Raw genomic sequence first — 21538 nt, 5'->3', positions numbered from 1 at the left:
AAATGTTCTGATGAGCTTTCCAACGCTAAAGCTACTGTAACAACTCTTTTATCCAGAAGCGTAACTATAATTCATGGGGCCCCGTAGCAAAATAAAAAAAAAGCAGTAACATCAGTAGCAATAATAAAGGTATGTATAATAGCACCATAAATCAGAAAACCTACATAATAGTCAAAAGCCACTATATTGTTATTCCTTACGAAAATGTACAATTGTTATTGTATCTGATAGGACCCCCCCTAACCTCTCGGCCCCATACAAAGTGCTATGGCTGCTATAGCCCATGCTTTTATACAAAAATGTATTTTTCTCTAAATTCTGTTAGAACTTACAAATGATAGAATGGTCAAAAAACAGATGACATATTTGTGTTGTAGTTATCATACGCCTGTTTATTTATAATACAGTAACTTCAGTGTCCATCTGCAGATTTCATGGACATACATTTCACTATTCAGATGCAGCAATACAGTTCTTGTTTTAAAATTTATCTTTATAGGTCTTTTTTCAGGATTTTAATATCACTTGCCTCAGGATCAGTGGTGATCCGACCCCCACACTTCCACCAATCAGCTGCTTCACAGTAGCTCTGGCATCGGAGCTCCAGTGTGAACAGCGCTCCAGTTACCACTACACAAGAGACCTCCGGCCTGTCCTGGAAAGCCCCTTTAAGGGATAATCTCTTTTAGACAACACACTGTCAAACCTTCTATTAGGGTATCATGAGTTTATTGAGGGGGTCCACTGTTCAGGACTTGATTTCAATGGATGTTGATTTCAATGGAAAATTTATATTGTCTAAATTGATATATATTAGTGATAGCAAATTACCCCTATCCACTAACTAGATAGGGGATAACTGCTAGATCTGTGGGTATACGACCATTTGTACTTGGTGGTGCCAGGACTCTGCGTCAAAGTGCTTTGAGGGGACGGGTTGCTGCTCAAAACAAAGCAGGGTGCATTGCTAAAGGAGTTGGCAGTGCAACCTCCTATTTCCCTGAGGACAACCTTCAGAAGTTGGCAAGTATGGGTTAAAGGGGTTCTTTGTGATTTTCATATTGATGACCTGTCCTCAGGATAGGTCATCTGCTGTACGAAGAGGCTGGTGGTTGCTTAGGTCTCTTCTTAGTGTCACGGCCTATGGTGTGCACTGTGACACTGTTGCTACACTTGCAGTTGCCCGCGGCAACGTGTTGCAGTGTGAGCATGTGGTGGCAGTGTCTCAGTCTTCTGGGTTATTGCCGGGACATGGTTGCCACGCATGCTGTTGCCGGTGGTAACATGGGGATTGGTATGCTTGTGTGTGCACTTCCCCTTTAAGTGGCTTCCTTCCCTTGTCTGGTGTTGGAAGGGTTAACTCCCTTGCTAGTGTTTTGTGAACACTGGGTTTATGTGTGTGTGGGTGTGGCTGCTTGGGCTATGTAGTCTCTGCTGGTGGTTCACGGTTCCTGGCTTTTTCCATCTGTCCAGTGAGGGCCACCCTTGTGGTCATAGATGTTCTATGTTATCCTGGTGTCTCCTTCCCTTCCTGTCTTTATTTGTATGGGGTGGGTGATGTTCAGTGTGTTTGTATGTTTAGTTTGGTGTTTCATGTCTGGTTGTGTTTGGCATCCAGTATGTTTGGCTAGACATTCCCCTGTCTCATGTTTATTGCAGTCTTGGGCTCCTGTGTGGTTTGTGGTGTGTGCTGTGTCCTCTAATATTGGTGTGGACATCAGCACTTGTGCACGGGTTCCAGTCAGTGTGTCTGTGGCAGGTAAGGCTACTTTCACACTAGCGTTCGTCGGTCCGCTCGTGAGCTCCGTTTGAAGGGGCTCACGAGCGGACCCGAACGCAGCCGTCCAGCCCTGATGCAGTCTGAATGGAGCGGATCCGCTCGGACTGCATCAGTCTGGCGGCGTTCAGCCTCCGCTCCGCTCGCCTCCGCACGGACAGGCGGACAGCTGAACGCTGCTTGCAGCGTTCGGGTGTCCGCCTGGCCGTGCGGAGGCGTGCGGATCCGTCCAGACTTACAATGTAAGTCAATGGGGACGGATCCGTTTGAAGATGCCACAATATGGCTCAATCTTCAGGCGGATCCGTCCCCCATTGACTTTACATTGAAAGTCTGGACGGATCCGTCCGAGGCTATTTTCACACTTAGCTTTTTTTTTGCCATTTTAATGCAGACGGATCCGTTCTGAACGGAGCCTCCGTCTGCATTATTATGAGCGGATCCGTTCAGAACGGATCCGCCCGAACGCTAGTGTGAAAGTAGCCTAAGTGTGTTATTGGTTTTGCTTACCTGCCATCTCCATATGTTGTATGTGTTCCCCTCTCCTTGCAGCCTGGCCTCAGATAGAGACTCCTGTTCCTCCATGACTGGGATGAACAGGTCGTCTCTCCCCTGCTCCTAAGTGAGAGATTTCCAGGGCGTTTTTTTTTTTTTATATTATTTTTTTTTTCTCGAATATCGCAACTTTGAGAATTTGCTAATATTTTGAATATAGTGCTATATATTCGCTATATCGAATATTCATAAATTTTAAACATTTGAAAAAACATGATCCCTCACTGCTTCTTGCTTGTGGGCCAATGAGTCATTGGCCCACAAATAAGATTATACCACTATATTAGCTAAATCGATCGATTCTATGCCAATCTCATATTGATGATCTACAGTACAGTATTCTGAGTATTGGCCATCAATATGAAAATGTGCCACATTTTGGTGTATGTTACTTGTATGAACTGAAACCGTGGTTGGACAGAATGAAGTGACGTGGCCCAGTCGATCTATTTTATAATGACAGATGTTAACTTTCCTTTTATATAGTACATACCGCAGGCCCAAGGCTAAACAATGACAAGGTATATAAATATGCATATACAACGGAAGTACTAATGGATAAACCAAGAGGATCCCCTGAGGATAGTGTGGGATACAAGATTTCATCTGATGTAGAAGTCAACTTGATATGGAGAAACCCTACCAACAAGGATGACCAACTCATCAAGATTGCGGTATGTTTTCTCACATATAGTAATTATGGAATGATATTTTACACATGTACAACTATGCTCCTGTATGCCCCCTTTACCAACCAAGTCCAATAAGTAATTTGAGAATTATCACTTCTCTTAGGGCTCTTTCACACTTGCATTGTCCGGATCCGTTGTGTACTCCATTTGCCGGAATTACACGCCGGATCCGGAAAAACGCAAGTGAACTGAAAGCATTTGAAGACGGATCCGTCTTCAAAATGCGTTCAGTGTTACTATGGCAGCCAGGACGCTATTAAAGTCCTGGTTGCCATAGTAGTAGTGGGGAGCGGGGAAGCAGTATACTTACCGCCCATGCGGCTCCCGGGGCGCTCCAGAATGATGTCAGAGCGCCCCCATGCGCATGGATCACGTGATCCATGCGCGTGGGGCGCCCTGACGTCACTCTGGAGCGCCCCGGGAGCTGCTCGGACGGTAAGTATCCGCTCCCCACTACACTTTACCATGGCTGCCAGGACTTTAGCGTCCCGTCAGCCATGGTAACCAATCAGAAAAATCTAAACGTCGGATCCGGCAATGCGCCGAAACGACGTTTAGCTTAAGGCCGGATCCGGATTAATGCCTTTCAATGGGCATTAATTCCAGATCCGGCCTTGCGGCAAGTGTGCTGCGGTATTTTCTCCGGCCAAAAAACGTTCCATTCCGGAACTGAAGACATCCTGATGCATCCTGAACGGATTTCACTCCATTCAGAATGCATTAGGATAAAACTGATCAGGATTCTTCCGGCATAGAGCCCCGACGACGGAACTCTATGCTGGAAGAAAAGAACGCAGGTGTGAAAGAGCCCTTAAGAATATGAGTTGTACAACACACTGGACCAGTCCTGAAAACTAGAAAGACATCAGAGTAAAAAATGCACCAAAAACCAAATGAGCTTATTCTTTGTTTCTTTATCAAAAATACTTCACATTATAGTGCATACAAAAATAACTAATGGTCAAAAGCACATATTTATCACAAAAGTCCATACCTAGCAATAAAGTCCTGTATGCATAGGGTAGCAAGCATGTAGCTGCATTTCGGGGGTCTGCCCTTTTTGTCAAGCATGTTTGACGTAGCTACATGCTTGCTAGTCACCACCACATGTGCTGAACCTCAGAAAGACCCTATGCATACAGGACTTTATTGCTGGGTATGGACTTTTGTGATAAATATGTGCTTTTGACCATGAGTCATTTTTGTATGCACTATAATGTGAAGAATTTTTGAAAAGGAAACATAAAGAAGAAGCTAACTTTGTTTTTGGTGTGTTTTATACTCTGAGACTGAATTGGAGTCGAGTTGGGATGTCGACGTTTCTGCACCACTGGGGTCCTGTTGCATGATTAATGTTTATGCCACTTACAATACTGACACCTAAAAAAAAAAAAGGGTGTAAAATAAAAAAAGTCATACTCCTCTTCCCGCTCTAACACTTCCCATTCCCCTGTCGATCTCTACTTTCTAATCCTTCTTAAAACACAGAAAATAACTGCTCCGCCAATCACTGGCTGCAGCGGTCATCCTCTTCAGCCAGTGATTGGCTGCACGGTCATTTCCTGAGAGAACAGAAAGTAAAAGGGGAAAGTGCTGGGGGATCAGTTAAGTGGGTATGAGTTATTTTATTTTACACCATCCTGAGCCTCTTTAATCAGCCGGACAACCCCTTTAAAGGGAACCTGTCACCTGGATTTTGGGTATAGAGCTGAGGACATGGGTTGCTAGATGGCCGCTAGCACATCCGCAATACCCAGTCCCCATAGCTCTGGGTGCTTTTATTGTGTATAAAAAATGATTTGATACATATGCAAATTAACCTTAGATGAGTCAGAGCTTGGAAATATGACTCTTCTCTGATCACACAAGTAAGATATGACTCTTTTATTTGCATATGGATCAAATAGTTTTTTTTAAACAATAAGAGGACACAGAGCTATGGGGACTGGGTATTGCGGATGTGCTAGCGGCCATCTAGCAACCCATGTCCTCAGCTCTATACCCAAAATCCAGGTGACAGGTTCCCTTTTAAGGCATTTTTTTAAATCGCACATGGCATCACAAATGATAAAGTTGTTACTTTATTTTAAAGAACATTATTATTAATTATCAGCAGCAGCATTCCAGTAGTATGGTGTATATTAGCTGATCATAGCTCATAGCAACACTTTTAAGTGACCAGTGGCCATCGCTGGGCATGAGAGGATCCTTACTACTCTGGCATGACTCTACTCCTCATTGGTACATAGTGTTTGAGCGATGACGCCAAAATTACACAATACACACAAGACATTACTAATTCAGTTGTTTCTTTTAATTACAGATGAAAAATATTAAAGTTGAAAATATAAACCTACGTCCACAAGGACCAAATATTTTTACCGAAACTAGCGCTGCACAATTACTAGGAGATACTAACCTGGCTATCCTCCAGAGACCAATGCTTGTGCAGTGGACTAATGGAAAGGTAAGTTATTATTGGAGATCGTGTTATTTATGTCATAATCTCAGTCATATGCAGCCCAATGTATACCCTATCATGTGGTCACCACATCATCATGCCATACAGTGGCATAACTAGAAATGACTGGGGCCCGCAGCAGAATTTTGAATGGCAACCCTCTCCTCCAGGCATGGGATCCAGCCGGTTCTCTCCGGTTCTGCCGAACCGTTTGTTAAAATTACAGGCGGTTCGCAGGACCGGTGAGAAGCAGGGATCCCGACCCGGTCCTGCAGCTGCGCCTGCAACAGTGGCGTAGCTATAGGGGTGGGGGCGGAGCGGAAGCCGAGAGGAGAGGCCCTGTGTGATGCGCACTGTGCAGGGCAGCTGGGCAGGCGAAGTGAGGAGGGGCCGGGGGAGCGGCTTCAGTTGAGGTGCGACGCAGGACTTAGTCACGTACCTCACTGTGACCTCCTGCGGCGGATCTCGCGAGATGACGCGATGACGCGGCGCGGGAAGGCACAGTGAGCGAGGCATTGGTGACCGCCTGTACCAGGATGCCACAAGCTGTGAAGGAGAGAGAGGTAAGTATTAATTATTTCTCCTAAGCAGGTGCCTACTCCACCTTCCCCTCATCCTGACCCAATGTTTAGATTCTTTTAGCCAAACAAGAGTTATGGATGGGGTTGATGACAATATTTAAGGTGGCCACACACAGGGAAACACATCTATTTTGCCCACAGAGTAAGAGCAGCTTTTTTAAGCGGTACTCCACTATGTAATGGCCCCCTCTTTATTATTAATATAATGGCCCCCTCTTTATTATTAATGTAATGGCCCCCTCTTTGTTATTAATGTAATGGCCCCCTCTTTATTATTAATATAATGGCCCCCTCTTTATTATTAATATAATGGCCCCCTCTTTGTTATTAATGTAATGGCCCCCTCTTTATTATTAATATAATGGCCCCCTCTTTATTATTAATGTAATGGCCCCCTCTTTGTTATTAATGTAATGGCCCCCTCTTTATTATTAATATAATGGCCCCCTCTTTATTATTAATGTAATGGCTCCCTCTTTGTTATTAATGTAATGGCTCCCTCTTTGTTATTAATGTAATGGCTCCCTCTTTGTTATTAATGTAATGGCCCCCTCTTTATTATTAATATAATGGCCCCCACTTTATTATTAATGTAATGGCCCCCTCTTTGTTATTAATGTAATGGCCCCCTCTTTATTATTAATATAATGGCCCCCTCTTTATTATTAATGTAATGGCTCCCTCTTTGTTATTAATGTAATGGCTCCCTCTTTGTTATTAATGTAATGGCTCCCTCTTTGTTATTAATGTAATGGCTCCCTCTTTGTTATTAATGTAATGGCTCCCTCTTTGTTATTAATGTAATGGCCCCCTCTTTGTTATTAAAGAGGGGGCCATTATATTAATAATAAAGAGGGGGCCATTATATTAATAAAAAAGAGGTGGTCATTATAATAATAATAAAGAGGGGGCCATTATAATAATAATAAAGAGGGGGCCATTATAATAATAATAAAGAGGGGGCCATTATATTAATAATAAAGTGGGGGCCATTATATTAATAATAAAGAGGGGGCCATTATATTAATAATAAAGTGGGGGCCATTATATTAATAATAAAGTGGGGGCCATTACATTAAAAATAAAGAGTGGGCCATTATAATAATAACAAAGAGGGGGCCGTTACAGTAATAACAAAGAGGGGGCCGTTACAGTAATAACAAAGAGGGGGCCGTTACAGTAATAATAAAGAGGGGGCCATTATATTAATAAAAAAGAGGGGGTCATTATATTAATAATAAAGTGGGGGCCATTACATTAAAAATAAAGAGTGGGCCATTATAATAATAATAATAAAGAGGGGGCCATTACAGTAATAACAAAGAGGGGGCCTAAGGCTTTTTAAAAGTTGAGTGGTATGTGTGTAGTGTATATATAGTGTATTTGTGTGTAGTGTATATATGGTGTATGTAAATATGTCGTGACTGTGTTGCATATATATGGTGTATGTAAATATGTGTCATGACTCGTGACGCGCTGCGTATCCACCGCTGAGTAGGGAACCTGTTGTTAAAAATTTGAATCCCACCCCTGCTCTCCTCCCTTGCAACCCCCACCACTGTGTCTCAGACCAGGCCAGGCAGCTGCTCTGTCCATTTCCTACAGTGTCACTGTATATAATGTAATTGTATAATACTGTTGAGAGGGCCCTGACAATAAAATTGTTTCCAGTTCCATTCAGTTTTTTTGTATGGCATATACAGTATTTACATAGAAAAAATTGGGCTGGGCATAACATTTTCAATAGATGGTCCTGCAAAAACGGAATGGATATGGAAGACATACGGAGTATATTTCGTATGTGTTCCTTTTTTTTTGCGGACCCATTGACTTGAATGGAGCCACGGAAAGTGATTTGCGGGCAATAATAGGACATGTTCTATCTTTCAAAGGAACGGAAATACGGAAACGGAATGCATACGGAGTACATTCCATTATTTTTTTATTTTTTTTTACGGAACCATTGAAATGAGTGGTTCCGTACAAGGAACGCAAAAAAAGTTTGTGTTTTTTTAAGGCCTCATGCACACGACCGTTGTGTGCATCCGTGGCCGTTGCGCCATTTCCGTTTTTTTTTTTTCGCGGACCCATTGACTTTCAATGGGTCCGTGGAAAAATCGGAAAATGCACCGTTTTGCAGCCGAGACTGTGATCCGTGTATCCTGTCCATCAAAAAAAATATATCCTGTCCTATTTTTTTGACGGACAACGGTTCACGGACCCATTCAAGTCAATGGGTCCGTGAAAGAACACGGATGCACACAAGATTTGCATCCGTGTCCGTGATCCGTGGCCGTAGGTTACTTTCATACAGACGGATCCGAAGATCCGTCTGCATAAAAGCTTTTTCAGAGCTGAGCTTTCACTTCGTGAAAACTCAGATCCGACAGTATATTCTAACACAGAGGCGTTCCCATGGTGATGGGGACGCTTCTAGTTAGAATATACAACGAACTGTGTACATGACTGCTGCCTGGCAGCCCCCGATCTCTTACAGGGGGCCGTGATCCGTACAATTAACCCCTCAGGTGCTGCACCTGAAGGGGTTAATTGTGCATATCATAGCCCCCTGTAAGAGATCCGGGGCTGCCAGGCAGCAGGGGGCAGACCCCCCTCCCTCCCCAGTTTAAATTTCATTGGTGGCCAGTGCGCCCTCCCTCTATTGTATTAATAACATTGGTGGCACACCCCCCCCCCAGATCATTGGTGGCAGCGGAGTTCCGATCGGAGTCCCAGTTTAATTGCTGGGGCTCCGATCGGTAACCATGGCAACGAGGACGCTACCACAGTCCTGGTTGCCATGGTTACTTAGCCGTCCTGGTTGCCATGGTTACTTAGCCTTAGCAATAGTAGAAGCATCATACTTACCTGCTGGCTGCTGCGATGTCTGCGTCCGGCCGGGAGCTCCTCCTACTGGTAAGTGACAGCAATGCGCCGCACAGACCTGTCACTTACCAGTAGGAGGAGCTCCCGGCCGGACACAGAGATCGCAGCAGCCACGGCCCCCTGTAAGAGATCGGGTGCTGCCAGGCAGCAGGGGGCAGTCATGTACACAGTTTGTAGTATATTCTAACTAGAAGCGTCCCCATCACCATGGGAACGCCTCTGTGTTAGAATATACTGTCGGATATGAGTTTTCACGATGTAACTCATATCCGACAGTATATTCTAAAATAGAGGCGTTCCCATGGTGATGGGGACGCTTCAAGTTAAAATATACCATCGGATTGGAGAAAACTCTGATCAGATGGTATAAAGGGACTCCAGACTTTACATTGAAAGTCAATGGGGACGGATCCGTTTGCAATTGCACCATATTGTGTCAACGTCAAACGGATCCGTCCCCATTGACTTGCATTGTAATTCAGGACGGATCCGCTTGGCTCCGCACGGCCAGGCGGACACCAAAACAACTTTTTTTCATGTCCGTGGACCCTCCAAAAATCAAGGAAGACCCACGGACAAAAACGGTCACGGATCACGGACCAACGGAACCCCGTTTTGCGGACAGTGAAAAAATACTGTTGTGTGCATGAGGCCTAAGGCTGTTTGCACATGGAACAGATATTTTCACAGCAAAATCAACATGGCAGGATGGTACGAAAATCCAACTTGGATGGATTTTTTTTTTTGCGACTTTTTTTCGTGTTGCAGTGCGACACCGTACACTATCATTACAATAAATGTCACAACATTGGTGCGACGTGAATGTTGTGCGACACATCGCAGTATATTTGCACCCTTTTTGGCCTTGTGACTTATTGTCCCGCGACACATGTCTCCTTGTAGACCTAGTCTTACCCTCATCAATCAGCTGTTATCACTGAGGAAGTCCACATCTAGGCTTACATGTGGCATATCATGGTGGCCATTCAAATCAATAGACGCACATATGCATGGATGAATCAGGTCTGCCAGAGTGAGAGCCACTGTTAGGGTATGTTCACACATGGCAGATACGCTGCAGATAAATTTTTTGTCTGATGGTCCCTTGCCCACGAATGATCTTTATGTGAAAGAACATTCCTAGAAAAATCATTGGTCCTTTTCCTTATGTCATTGGACATGTATGACCAGTTTCAACAACTGCAACAGCCAATAACTACTATACTAAGATGTGTGTGGCCGCATCTGCTTAAAGGGAGTGGCCACTTTATGGTTACAGTTGACCAATGTGTTTGTAAAATGATTATATAGCAGTTACTAATATAGACTTTATTGACATTCTGTGCCATTTTCTATATTTGAGAATATATTCCCCCACCCCCACCCCCTGCTTGTGAAGACTTTTGTGCTGTCCACACAGAGGTCCTGTCTATTAAATGGCAGCTGATGGAAGGTCAAAAAAATACCTCCATGTGATGTCTCCTCCATTCAAATACACTGCACCTGCCATCTGCACTTGTTCTGTTGGAAGTGTAGTGCAGAGTGTTTTAATATAGGAGACTGAGTGATGTATCTGGTCACATGACCCTCCATCAGCGGCCATCTTATGGACAAGACCTCTGGGTGGACGGCACAGAAGAAGATTTACCCAACAAGGTGACATGGCAAACGGCACAGAATATCAACAAAGGCTACATTAGCAATTGCCACATAGTCATCTTACATAAACATTGGTCACAAGTTGCCAGAAAGTGGACAACCCCTTTAACGATCATTCACCAGACATTTGTTCAACGATTGTTTAACAATTTACCTACTTCTATCTGATGTGCATGGCGACTTAGGCTACTTTTACGTTTGCCGCACAGCTGTTTCGGCATAGAATGCAAGGAATCGGCCAGACAAAAACTGTTGCGTGCAAACGTTTTTGTCCTGTTAGATCCCGGTATATTTGCCAGGTAGTGGTGGGATCTCTGCCAGACCCCATTATAGTCAATGGGGGTCTGCCGGCATTTAAGTAACATCCAGCAATGGCGGATCCGAGGGAACTCTGGCAGACTGTTCTCTAAAATCAATTCCATTCACCTGACTGGGACTTGCAGATGTCCTTGTGCTTACCTCCCCATTAAACTGAATGGAACTGATTGTCAGTTGTGGAAATTTCTGCAACAAAATCCCCAGTATGATGTGAAAGGATCCTTATAGGCTGGGTATCAACATTTGGGATTTTGGTGCAGTTTTTACATTCAAAGTTGGCAACAGATTATAATCACAGGACAAGTATAAAGGAAAAACTTGAATATACTACTGGTTTTGGCTTCAAAAACTGCATTAAATGCCTAAATGTGGGAACCCAGCCTGAGCGCTGTATAAGGCTACTTTTCACATTAGCGGCAGCCTTCTCCGGCAGGCTGTTCCGACAGGTGAACAGCCTGCCGGATCCGTGCTGCCGCTAGTGCACGCGTCCACTTCGGCCCGATTCACTATAATGGGGGAGGGCCGGAGGTCCGGCTGCAGCACGGCAAACAAGCCGAGAGGCGGACGGAATAAAACTACGACATGGCTGGAGCGGACTTCCGGCGGCACGCGTGCACTAGCGGCAGCACGGATCCGGCAGGCTGTTCACCCGCCGGAACAGCCTGCCGGAGAAGGCTGCCGCTATTGTGAAAATAGCCTTAGACCTAGTGATAGTCAGGCAGATCATCACTAAGGCTGGGTTCACACCTGAGCGTTTTACAGCGCAGTCCTACGCTCAACAAGGAGAAACCAATGCTTCCCTATCGGCATGGTTCTCACCTGGGCGTTTTACAGCGTGTACGATCACGCTGTAAAACGCCCGACGCCCCAAGAAGTTCAGGAGCTTCTTTGGGGCGTCTTGTCGCGCGTTCCCGTACATAGACTTTCGGGAACGCGTGACAATGGGCGTTCGCTTGTTCTGGAGCCGCGATTTGTAAACGCGCATACAATCGCGCATACAGAGCGCTCCATCCCGTACGCTCAAGTGTGAACGCAGCGTAACATGTGTACGTAGGAACGCTCATTAGTGATGATCTGCAATAGTGGCGCTGATTACCCAATGCTCGTTCATCGGCTACTCGCAGTCTTTAGGTAGGTTAAAAAATCGTTTGTCGGTGGCATATAGCGCTGTCTAATCACGATCTGCTACCGGGAGATAAGGATTCTGTTTGGGGACAAGCAATGGCATTAGCGATTTTCCCCCCTCCCCCCCCCCCTTATACAGTGGAGGAGATCGCAGTATGTAATAGCAGCGGTCTTCTCCACTAATGGGCAGGCGATTGTAGGGAAGGAATGTGTGTTTCCCAACAATCGTATGCAAAATCTTGCAGTGTAATACAGCCCTAAAGGTGCATTATGCCAACAGATTATCTGACCAATTTCTGTCCAATCAGACCAATAGTTGGTGTTTATAACAAAAAATCTGTTTGTAAGCGGCTATCTGACCAATGATTGGTCTGAAACTCTGTCAGATGATCTGTTGATGTAAATGCACCCTTCAGAGACACTGATATGCAGTAAAATAAGCTTCACTTATCACCATGTACTAATAAAACTAATAAATAAAATGCTTGTATAAAGGTCACATACAACCAATCCAATAAAGACACTTGTTCCAATCAGTGGAGGCCTTATCTGAATGTGCTTAGAGACAAAGAATCCTATACCAACTGCTCTCAGCAACAAGGATCTATAAAGTAGGTTTAATTATTGCTTCTAAACCTTATTGCTAAATGTAGTCATAGGCTAAAAGTTTCCTCACTCGCCTATACTAAAACAAGGTTTTCTCCGTGTTTTATTTTTTTGCTAGGTAAAGTTGGAATAACATTTGTGCAGGAGAAAAAAAATAAAAATGAATTTTTAAGATGCAGAAACTGGGTTAGATTGGGAGAATGCTGAGGAAATAGTAATCAATAAAGTAGTTTTCCGGGATCTATAAACTGATGAGGGTCTGATTCTTGGCACCCCAATGAACTGGCGCTGATTAGTGCCGTCACTCCTTAAGGGTACTTCTACACAGCAATTTTGACCACAACAGATGCTATGCGACCAAAGATCTCGGCGTCGCAGGGCTGCCATAGGAATGAATGCGGCTACAGCGTGACTTGCGCATTTTCTGCAACTGCCACATGCAATTTGCCTAAAATTTGTTCTCATCATATTAAACACATAGCCATGCATAGAATATATCATATTGTCTTTCATATTAGTTAAAAGGGTTGTCCCATTTCAACATTTATGCCATACTGATAGTATATGTCACAAATGTCAAATTGTTGTGGGTCCAACCTCTGGGACAAAATTCCATATCCAAAACGGAGCTTCTGAAGTGAAGAGTAAGTAGGCATGCATGTTTAGCCACCCTTCTTTGGTGGGAAGCCTGAAAATAGCCAAGCACCATCAGGCGCAAAGCAGAAAATACTGAGTTGACCACGTCTGCGTGGCTTTCTCTCTATTCACTGCTAGGGGAATTCCAACAAGAGCCAAGTGGGCTTGCTATTTTTGGAAGTCTCCTAGCAGTGAATGGAGAGGACGCTCCGCAACTCTTTCATTTCAGTGGGTTCCAGAGGTGGGGTTCCAGAAGGTGTTTTACTACTCTTTCAGTAAAATAATATTCTTTGACATTGCTTCTGATCTTGCCCCCCAACTTATTTCAGATTGCGCCACCTTGGTCTCATTTTCAGCTTCTTGTTAAAGAAGCACTCCCACAAAAAAATGTATTCTATGAACTGTTAGAAAGGTACACGATGTAAACTGTATTGAAGGTCATTTTCTTATCAGTGACTGCATTTGTCAGTCATAACCTTCCTTCTGATCCTCAGCTGTGTCATCTGACCAACACTCTCTCTCTAAATGGGAGGCCTCAATGTCAGTCTCATAGGAATGAGTAGAGAGGTAGCTGACTTTGGCCTCTTTCACACGGGCGTCGCGTGTGAGGGCTGGACAAGATGCGGGTGCGTTGCGGGAAAATGTGCGATTTATTTTTTTTTTTACTTTTTTTTTTAATGTATTTTTTATTTTAGTTTTCTGCGCGAATGCAAAGCGTTTTAATGCGTTTTGCATGCGCGTGAGAAAAATCGGCATGTTTGGTACCCGAACCCAGACTTCTTCACAGAAGTTCGGGATCGGTGTTGTGTAGATTTTATTATTTTCCCTTATAACATGGTTATAAGGGGAAATAATAGCATTCTTAATACAGAATGCTTAGTAAAATGTCCATTGAGGGGTTAAAAATAATAAACAAATTTAACTTGCCCCATCCACTTGATCGCGTAGTGGATCTGCTTCTTTCTACTTTCTTCAGGACCTGGCTAAAGGACCTTTGATGACGTCACTGCGTTCCCCACGTGGTCCATCACATGAACCATCACCATGGTGATGGACCATGTGATGAGCGCAGTGACGTCACCACGGGTCCTTTTCAACAAAAAAGAAAGACATGCCAGGCTGAGCGTTCAAGTGGATTAAGGTGAGTTTATTAATTGTTTTTTACTTTTTAACCCCTCCATCACTATTTTACTTAGCATTCTGTATTAAGAATGCTATTATTTTCCCTTATAACCATTTTATAAGGTAAAATAATAAAGATCGGGTCCCCATCCCAATCGTCTCCTAGCAACCATGCGTAGAAATCACATCGCATCCGCACTTGCTTGCGGATACTTGCGATTTTCACCTAGCCCCATTTACTTCTATGGGGCTTGTGTTGCGTGAAAACCGCACAATATAGAGCTTGCTGCGATTTTCACGCAACGCACCAGTAATGCGTGAAATTCACCTCAAAATTTATGGGAGTGCTTTGTTCAAAAGCACTTCCTTTCTGAACCTTATTTAAATGTTTAACATAAGTAAAGATTTTGATCCTGTCACCCCTTACCTCTCTTTCCTCAAGGCTGTATAATTTAAGTTCTTTAAGTACTGTATTTCTTATGTTTTTTGCTGAAGACCCTCAACCATTTTTTCATGCATCTATTTGATTTGTGAAGGCATAATGCTGACTTTGGGTGGTTTTTGAAACGGTAGTGCTGATTTTCCCTTCCAATAACATGACTGAAAATAAAAGGAAAAAAATATCAAGAAAGGCATGAGTATCTTCTGCCTCAGTTTTCGTTTAGTTGATCCTATATATGTACCATAGACCTTACCACCTTTCTACTTTACTTGACATATTTCCACAGTCGACTGCCACAATTATAGGGGTTTACAAGATTGGAAAGACATGGCTTCCAGAAACAATGGTAGACCAATTAATTGGTTATGTCTGGTATGGCAGCTGCGATACATTGATGTGACTGGAGCTGAGCTGTAGTATCACACTTGTGGAGATGTGGGGCAGTGTTTTTGAAGAAAGTAGGCATGTTTTTCTAATCCTGGACAACCCTTTTAAAGACAATAAGACCTTTTTCTTCCAAAATACAGTTTCTTATAGGTGGTAGAGTTCTGTGCTAGTAGTTATTTTAGCAGTGTTGCTTGGCCCATAATGGCACATAAGAAATTCCGTATTTTGCTTGTTATCTTCAAATATACAAAAGCGGATTTCCTCCTTTTTATTGGGCTAAGGTCTCATCTACATTGTGAACCGTGTAACATTCTTTTCAAGTTGATTGCTATTCACACAGCCGTATTTTTGTTCAGTTTGCTATCTGTTACTATTACAACTAAATGGGTCCAAACATGAGATGAGAGCATTAAAGGCTTGAGAATGACAGCTCCAGGCAATATGTCTGACCCTGTCGTTCAACGGAGAGAGCGGAGTCTCTTGAGCAGTGGGGACAGCCCCTCAAGCAGGCTGAGTTAGGAAAGAATTTGCTTCAAACTAATCGATTTGCTCCCCTCTAGTCCAAACCTAGAAACTCGCTGAAGGCCCTATTCTGGTCTGTTTTTGCAGATCTGACTTGTGCATTGCATGGGAAAAAATGGAGAGCACAATGAAGCCATTTGTGTGCTGTCTGCTTTTTTGGGATCCATTTTTAACAGATGTGAAAAAATAGACAGTCGTGTAAATGAGCTCTTAGGTAGTTTCCCAATACCTTCTGAAATGTAGCTCCAAAACAGAGCTTGATTTTAGCGCAAAGTTCATTTTGCTAGTCATGAGTCATCTTACACGGAAGAGGTTACACTAGGACAGCACAAAGGGTAATTCCTAGAACAGTCCGTAATGCAGTGTAATCACTTCTTATTCTACACTAAACATTTTTAAATCAAACAGGTTCTTAACCTGGAGTCCATATAGAAGCTATTGGATTGATGTGAGCAATAAGATAACATAGTACTAGTTGGACGTGTCACCATAGACATTATCACATTTTACTTGTTTTAGATATTACAAAATATTGTTTGCGCTGAAACCTAGTTAAAGGGTCAATAGATTCACCTGAGGAATCTGTGGCACAAAAAAGTTGAAATCCCTTGGTTTGAAAAAAAAAAAAAACATACAGAAGACAGTGAGGAGGAGTTGTATGGCTTGGCGGTTTTGTATGGATGCTGCCCCTCAATACAACTTGATGGGAGGGTATGGACACAGCTGAGCGAAGGTCCTCAGATGCTTCTGGTGAAAAAAACCATAGTGATGGCATATCTGAGCAAAATGCCAACACTTCCTGTAATGGAAATAACCCTTGAAAGAAAATGAAGTACAAGAACCTGTATACAGTTTCTTAAGAGTTGTGGCTCCAGGAGGGCATCTTGAAAATTGTAATACAAAAAAAATGGTGTTTTTGGAACTAAAAGTGGCCCCATGTTGTAGGTGGGCCTAGTAATGCCCCCTATAGTGCCCCAGTATAAAAAAAATATGCCCCTGGTAATGGTCCCTAAAGTACCTTAGTATTAACATTCCCCAGTAATGCTCCTATAATGTCCCCAGTAATAAAAATTCACCCGTAGTGCCCCCAGTAATGCTACCTATAGTGCCCCAGTATGTTTCCCATAGTTGTGGTCCTTAATGAAGCTGTGTCAATATGTCTGTGTCTGGTTTATCTGCTGTCTTTAACTGTATGTGGAAATGTCAAAGCTCAAGTGTAATCACCTTAAATCATTTATGATTTCAATGAAGATAGTAGTACTGTTATCTTTGTCTAGTGAAGGTTGCAGTCCTGGAGTGCACTCACCTGTCCCTTTTTGACTTTTTATATTTTTTAATATAAGACTAATGGTGAAAGTGTAATTGCCATTTCAAAAGCAGTAGGGACATACATATTAGGAAAATATATATGTAATTTTATTTAGGAAAAAAATGGCCTACCTTAACCACTTCAACCCCGCTAGCTGAAACCCCCTTCATGACCAGAGCACTTTTTACACTTCGGCACTACACTACTTTCACCGTTTATCGCTCGGTCATGCAACTTACCACCCAAATGAATTTTACCTCTTTTTCTTCTCACTAATAGAGCTTTCATTTGGTGGTATTTCATTGCTGCTGACATTTTTACTTTTTTTGTTATTAATCGAAATTTAACGATTTTTTTGCAAAAAAATGACATTTTTCACTTTCAGCTGTAAAATTTTGCAAAAAAAACGACATCCATATATAAATTTTTCGCTAAATTTATAGTTCTACATGTCTTTGATAAAAAAAAAAAATGTTTGGGCCAAAAAAAAATGGTTTGGGTAAAAGTTATAGCGTTTACAAACTATGGTACAAAAATGTGAATTTCCGCTTTTTGAAGCAGCTCTGACTTTCTGAGCACCTGTCATGATTCCTGAGGTTCTACAATGCCCAAACAGTAGAAAAACCCCACAAATGACCCCATTTCGGAAAGTAGACACCCTAAGGTATTCGCTGATGGGCATAGTGAGTTCATAGAACTTTTTATTTTTTGTCACAAGTTAGCGGAAAATGATGATGATTTTTTTATTTTTTATTTTTATTTTTCTTACAAAGTCTCATATTCCACTAACTTGCGACAAAAAATAAAAAATTCTAGGAACTCGCCATGCCCCTCACAGAATACCTTGGGGTGTCTTCTTTCCAAAATGGGGTCACTTGTGGCGTAGTTATACTGCCCTGGCAATTTAGGGGCCCATATGTGTGAGAAGTAGTTTGCAATCAAAATCTGTAAAAAATGACCGGTGAAATCCGAAAGGTGCACTTTGGAATGTGGGTCCCTTTGCCCACCTTGGCTGCAAAAAAGTGTCACACATCTGGTATCGCCGTACTCAGGAGAAGTTGGGGAATGTGTTTTGGGGTGTCATTTTACATATACCCATGCTGGGTGAGAGAAATATCTTGGCAAAAGACAACTTTTCCAATTTTTTTATACAAAGTTGGCATTTGACCAAGATATTTCTCTCACCCAGCATGGGTATATGTAAAATGACACCCCAAAACACATTCCCCAACTTCTCCTGAGTACGGCGATACCAGATGTGTCACACTTTTTTGCAGCCTAGATGCGCAAAGGTGCCCAAATTCCTTTTAGGAGGGCATTTTTAGACATTTGTATCCCAGACTTCTTCTCACGCTTTAGGGCCCCTAAAAAGCCAGGGCAGTATAAATACCCCACATGTGACCCCACTTTGGAAAGAAGACACCCCAAGGTATTCAATGAGGGGCCTGGCGAGTTTATAGAAAAAAAAATTTTGGGCATAAGTTAGCGAAATTTTTTTATTTTTTTTTGTTTTTTCTCACAAAGTCTCACTTTCCGCTAACTTAGGACAAAAATTTAAATCTTTCATGGACTCAATATGCCCCTCAGCAAATACCTTGGGGTGTCTTCTTTCCAAAATGGGGTCATTTGTGGGGTGTTTGTACTGCCCTGGCATTTGAGGGTCTCCGCAATCATTACATGTATGGCCAGCATTAGGAGTTTCTGCTATTCTCCTTATATTGAGCATACAGGTAATGAGATTTTTTTTTCCGTTCAGCCTCTGGGTTGAAAGAAAAAAATGAACGCACAGATTTCTTCATTCGCATCGATCAATGTGGATGAAAAAATCTCTACCAAAAAAAAAAAAGGAGGGGAAAGGCGTCTGCCAGGACATAGGAGCTCCGCCCAACATCCATACCCACTTAGCTCGTATGCCCTGGCAAACCAGATTTCTCCATTCACATCAATCGATGTGGATGAATAAATCATTGCCGGGATTTATATATTTTTTTACATACAAAGTGTTTGCCAAAGCATAGGAACGCCGCCTCCTCCTCAGCTCGTATGCCTTGGCAAACGTATCTGTTACTGCAGAGTAGAAATCTTGTCTTGCAGCGCCGCATACACAGACTTGCGTGTAATCTGACAGCAGCGCAATGCTTCTGTCAGAATGCACATCAGTGCTGCAGCTGGTCGATCGGTTGGTCCACCTGGAAGGTTTAAAAAAAAAAAAAAAAACAGGCCGCAACGCAATAATTTTATTAACTTTGCAACAGAACATATAAACTTTAACTTTTTTAACTAAACATTAACCTTTTTGCTTACTGGTGTCACGCCTTATTCCACTCCTGCTACAGACACGACATCTTTTTCGGGGTGACGGTTGGGTTGAGGTACCAGGAACGACATTGGGGAAATGTCGCTCGTGTAGACGGCTAACTACACTGGTGGATGGGGCCACGGAACCTCCTGGATACAGGAGGTTCTCGATGATCTCTTCCTGAAATTTGAGGAAGGATCCAGTTCTCCCAGCCTTACTGTAGAGAACAAAACTATTATACAGAGCCAATTGAATTAAATATACAGACACCTTCTTATACCAGCGTCTGGTTCTGCGGGAAACTAAATACGGAGACAACATCTGGTCATTGAAGTCCACCCCTCCCATGTGAAGGTTATAGTCGTGGACTGAGAGGGGCTTTTCAATGACACGGGTTGCTCGCTCAATTTGTATTGTCGTGTCTGCGTGAATGGAGGAGAGCATGTAAACGTCACGCTTGTCTCTCCATTTCACCGCGAGCAGTTCTTCGTTACACAGTGTGGCCCTCTGCCCCCTTGCAAGACGGGTGCTAACGAGCCGTTGGGGGAAGCCCGCGCGACTAGTTCGCGCGGTACCACAGGCGCCAATCCGTTCTAGAAACAAATGCCTAAAGAGGGCCACACTTGTGTAAAAATTGTCCACATAAAGATGGTACCCCTTGCCGAATAAGGGTGACACCAAGTCCCAAACTGTCTTCCCACTGCTCCCCAGGTAGTCAGGGCAACCGACCGGCTCCAGGGTCTGATCTTTTCCCTCATAGATCCGAAATTTGTGGGTATAGCCTGTGGCCCTTTCACAGAGCTTATACAATTTGACCCCATACCGGGCGCGCTTGCTTGGGATGTATTGTTTGAAGCCAAGGCGCCCGGTAAAATGTATCAGGGACTCGTCTACGCAGATGTTTTGCTCTGGGGTATACAAATCTGCAAATTTCAGGTTGAAATGGTCTATGAGGGGCCGAATTTTGTGGAGCCGGTCAAAAGCAGGGTGGCCTCTGGGACGGGAGGTGCTGTTATCACTAAAGTGCAGGAAACGCAGGATGGCCTCAAAACGTGCCCTGGACATAGCAGCAGAGAACATGGGCATGTGATGAATTGGGTTCGTGGACCAATATGACCGCAATTCATGCTTTTTAGTTAGACCCATGTTGAGGAGGAGGCCCAGAAAAGTTTTAATTTCGGAAACTTGGACTGGTTTCCACCGGAAAGGCTGGGCATAATAGCTTCCCGGGTTAGCGGTTATAAATTGTGTGGCATATCTGTTTGTTTCGGCCACTACTATGTCTAAGAGCTCCGCAGTCAAGAACAGCTCAAAAAATCCCAGGGCCGAACCGATCTGAGCTGTCTCAACCCGAACTCCAGACTGGGCAGTGAAAGGGAAAACTACAGGTGCGGCTGAAGTTGGGGACTGCCAATCAGGGTTTGCCAGCAGGGCCGGCCTTAGGTGTTCAGGCGCCCTGTGCGAGCTAACCTTGTGGCGCCCCCCCCCCCCCCCCAAAAAAAAAAAACACTGCTTGTTGCTGGCATCATGGCATAGGCTGGCTGACTATCCAACCAAGTAGTTACCAGCCCGCACACCCCAAAGGCCGGTGTAATGTTATACTTCCCTACTTCGTGAGATCTCCCTACCCTCGTCACTTCCGGTCGCACCGGACATGACGTGAGGAGGTGTGCAGCGCCACGCAGGCGCACAACGACAGGTTAGGGAAATTTCACAGCAGAGTGCGCATGCGCCAGGAGCCTCGCCGGCGGTTAGGGTAGGGAAAAACTATGGGCCAGTGCGCAGGCGCAGTGATCGGATGGATGTTCTCAGCTGGACACCGGCCGACACTGCGCATGCACCGGGAGCCTCACCAGCGGTTAGGGAAGGGAAAAATTACGTACGGGCCAGTGCTTTTTCCCTACCCTAACCGCTGGTGAGGCTCCCAGCGCATGCGCAGTGTCGGCCGGTGTCCAGCTGAGAACATCCATCCGATCACCGCACCTGTGCACTGGCCCATAATTTTTCCCTACCCTAACCGCCGGCGAGGCTCCCAGCGCATGCGCACTCTGCTGTGAAATTTCCCTAACCCGTCGTTGTGCGCAGTGCGCCCCCCCCAATATAATAAACATTGGTGGCGCAGTGCGCCCCTCCCAACACCCCAGTATGATAAACATTGGTG

General features: G+C 43.9%; 1 protein-coding gene across 1 annotated transcript in view; it reads left to right on the top strand.

Moving 5' to 3' along the window:
* Nucleotides 1-21538, top strand: part of LOC122924568 (microsomal triglyceride transfer protein) — a 121181-nt gene that overhangs the window by 28714 nt on the left and 70929 nt on the right. The window contains exons 2-3 of the mRNA XM_044275801.1: nucleotides 2819-3006; nucleotides 5348-5491. Coding sequence (XP_044131736.1) covers nucleotides 2819-3006; nucleotides 5348-5491 — 332 coding nt within the window. The remainder of the gene's footprint in view (nucleotides 1-2818; nucleotides 3007-5347; nucleotides 5492-21538) is intronic.

The sequence above is a fragment of the Bufo gargarizans genome, chromosome 1 (assembly GCF_014858855.1).
Source record: "Bufo gargarizans isolate SCDJY-AF-19 chromosome 1, ASM1485885v1, whole genome shotgun sequence".
NCBI lineage: Eukaryota > Metazoa > Chordata > Amphibia > Anura > Bufonidae > Bufo > Bufo gargarizans.
The sequence above is the reverse complement of the archived record's forward strand: the minus strand, read 5'-3'. Positions and strand labels throughout refer to the sequence as shown.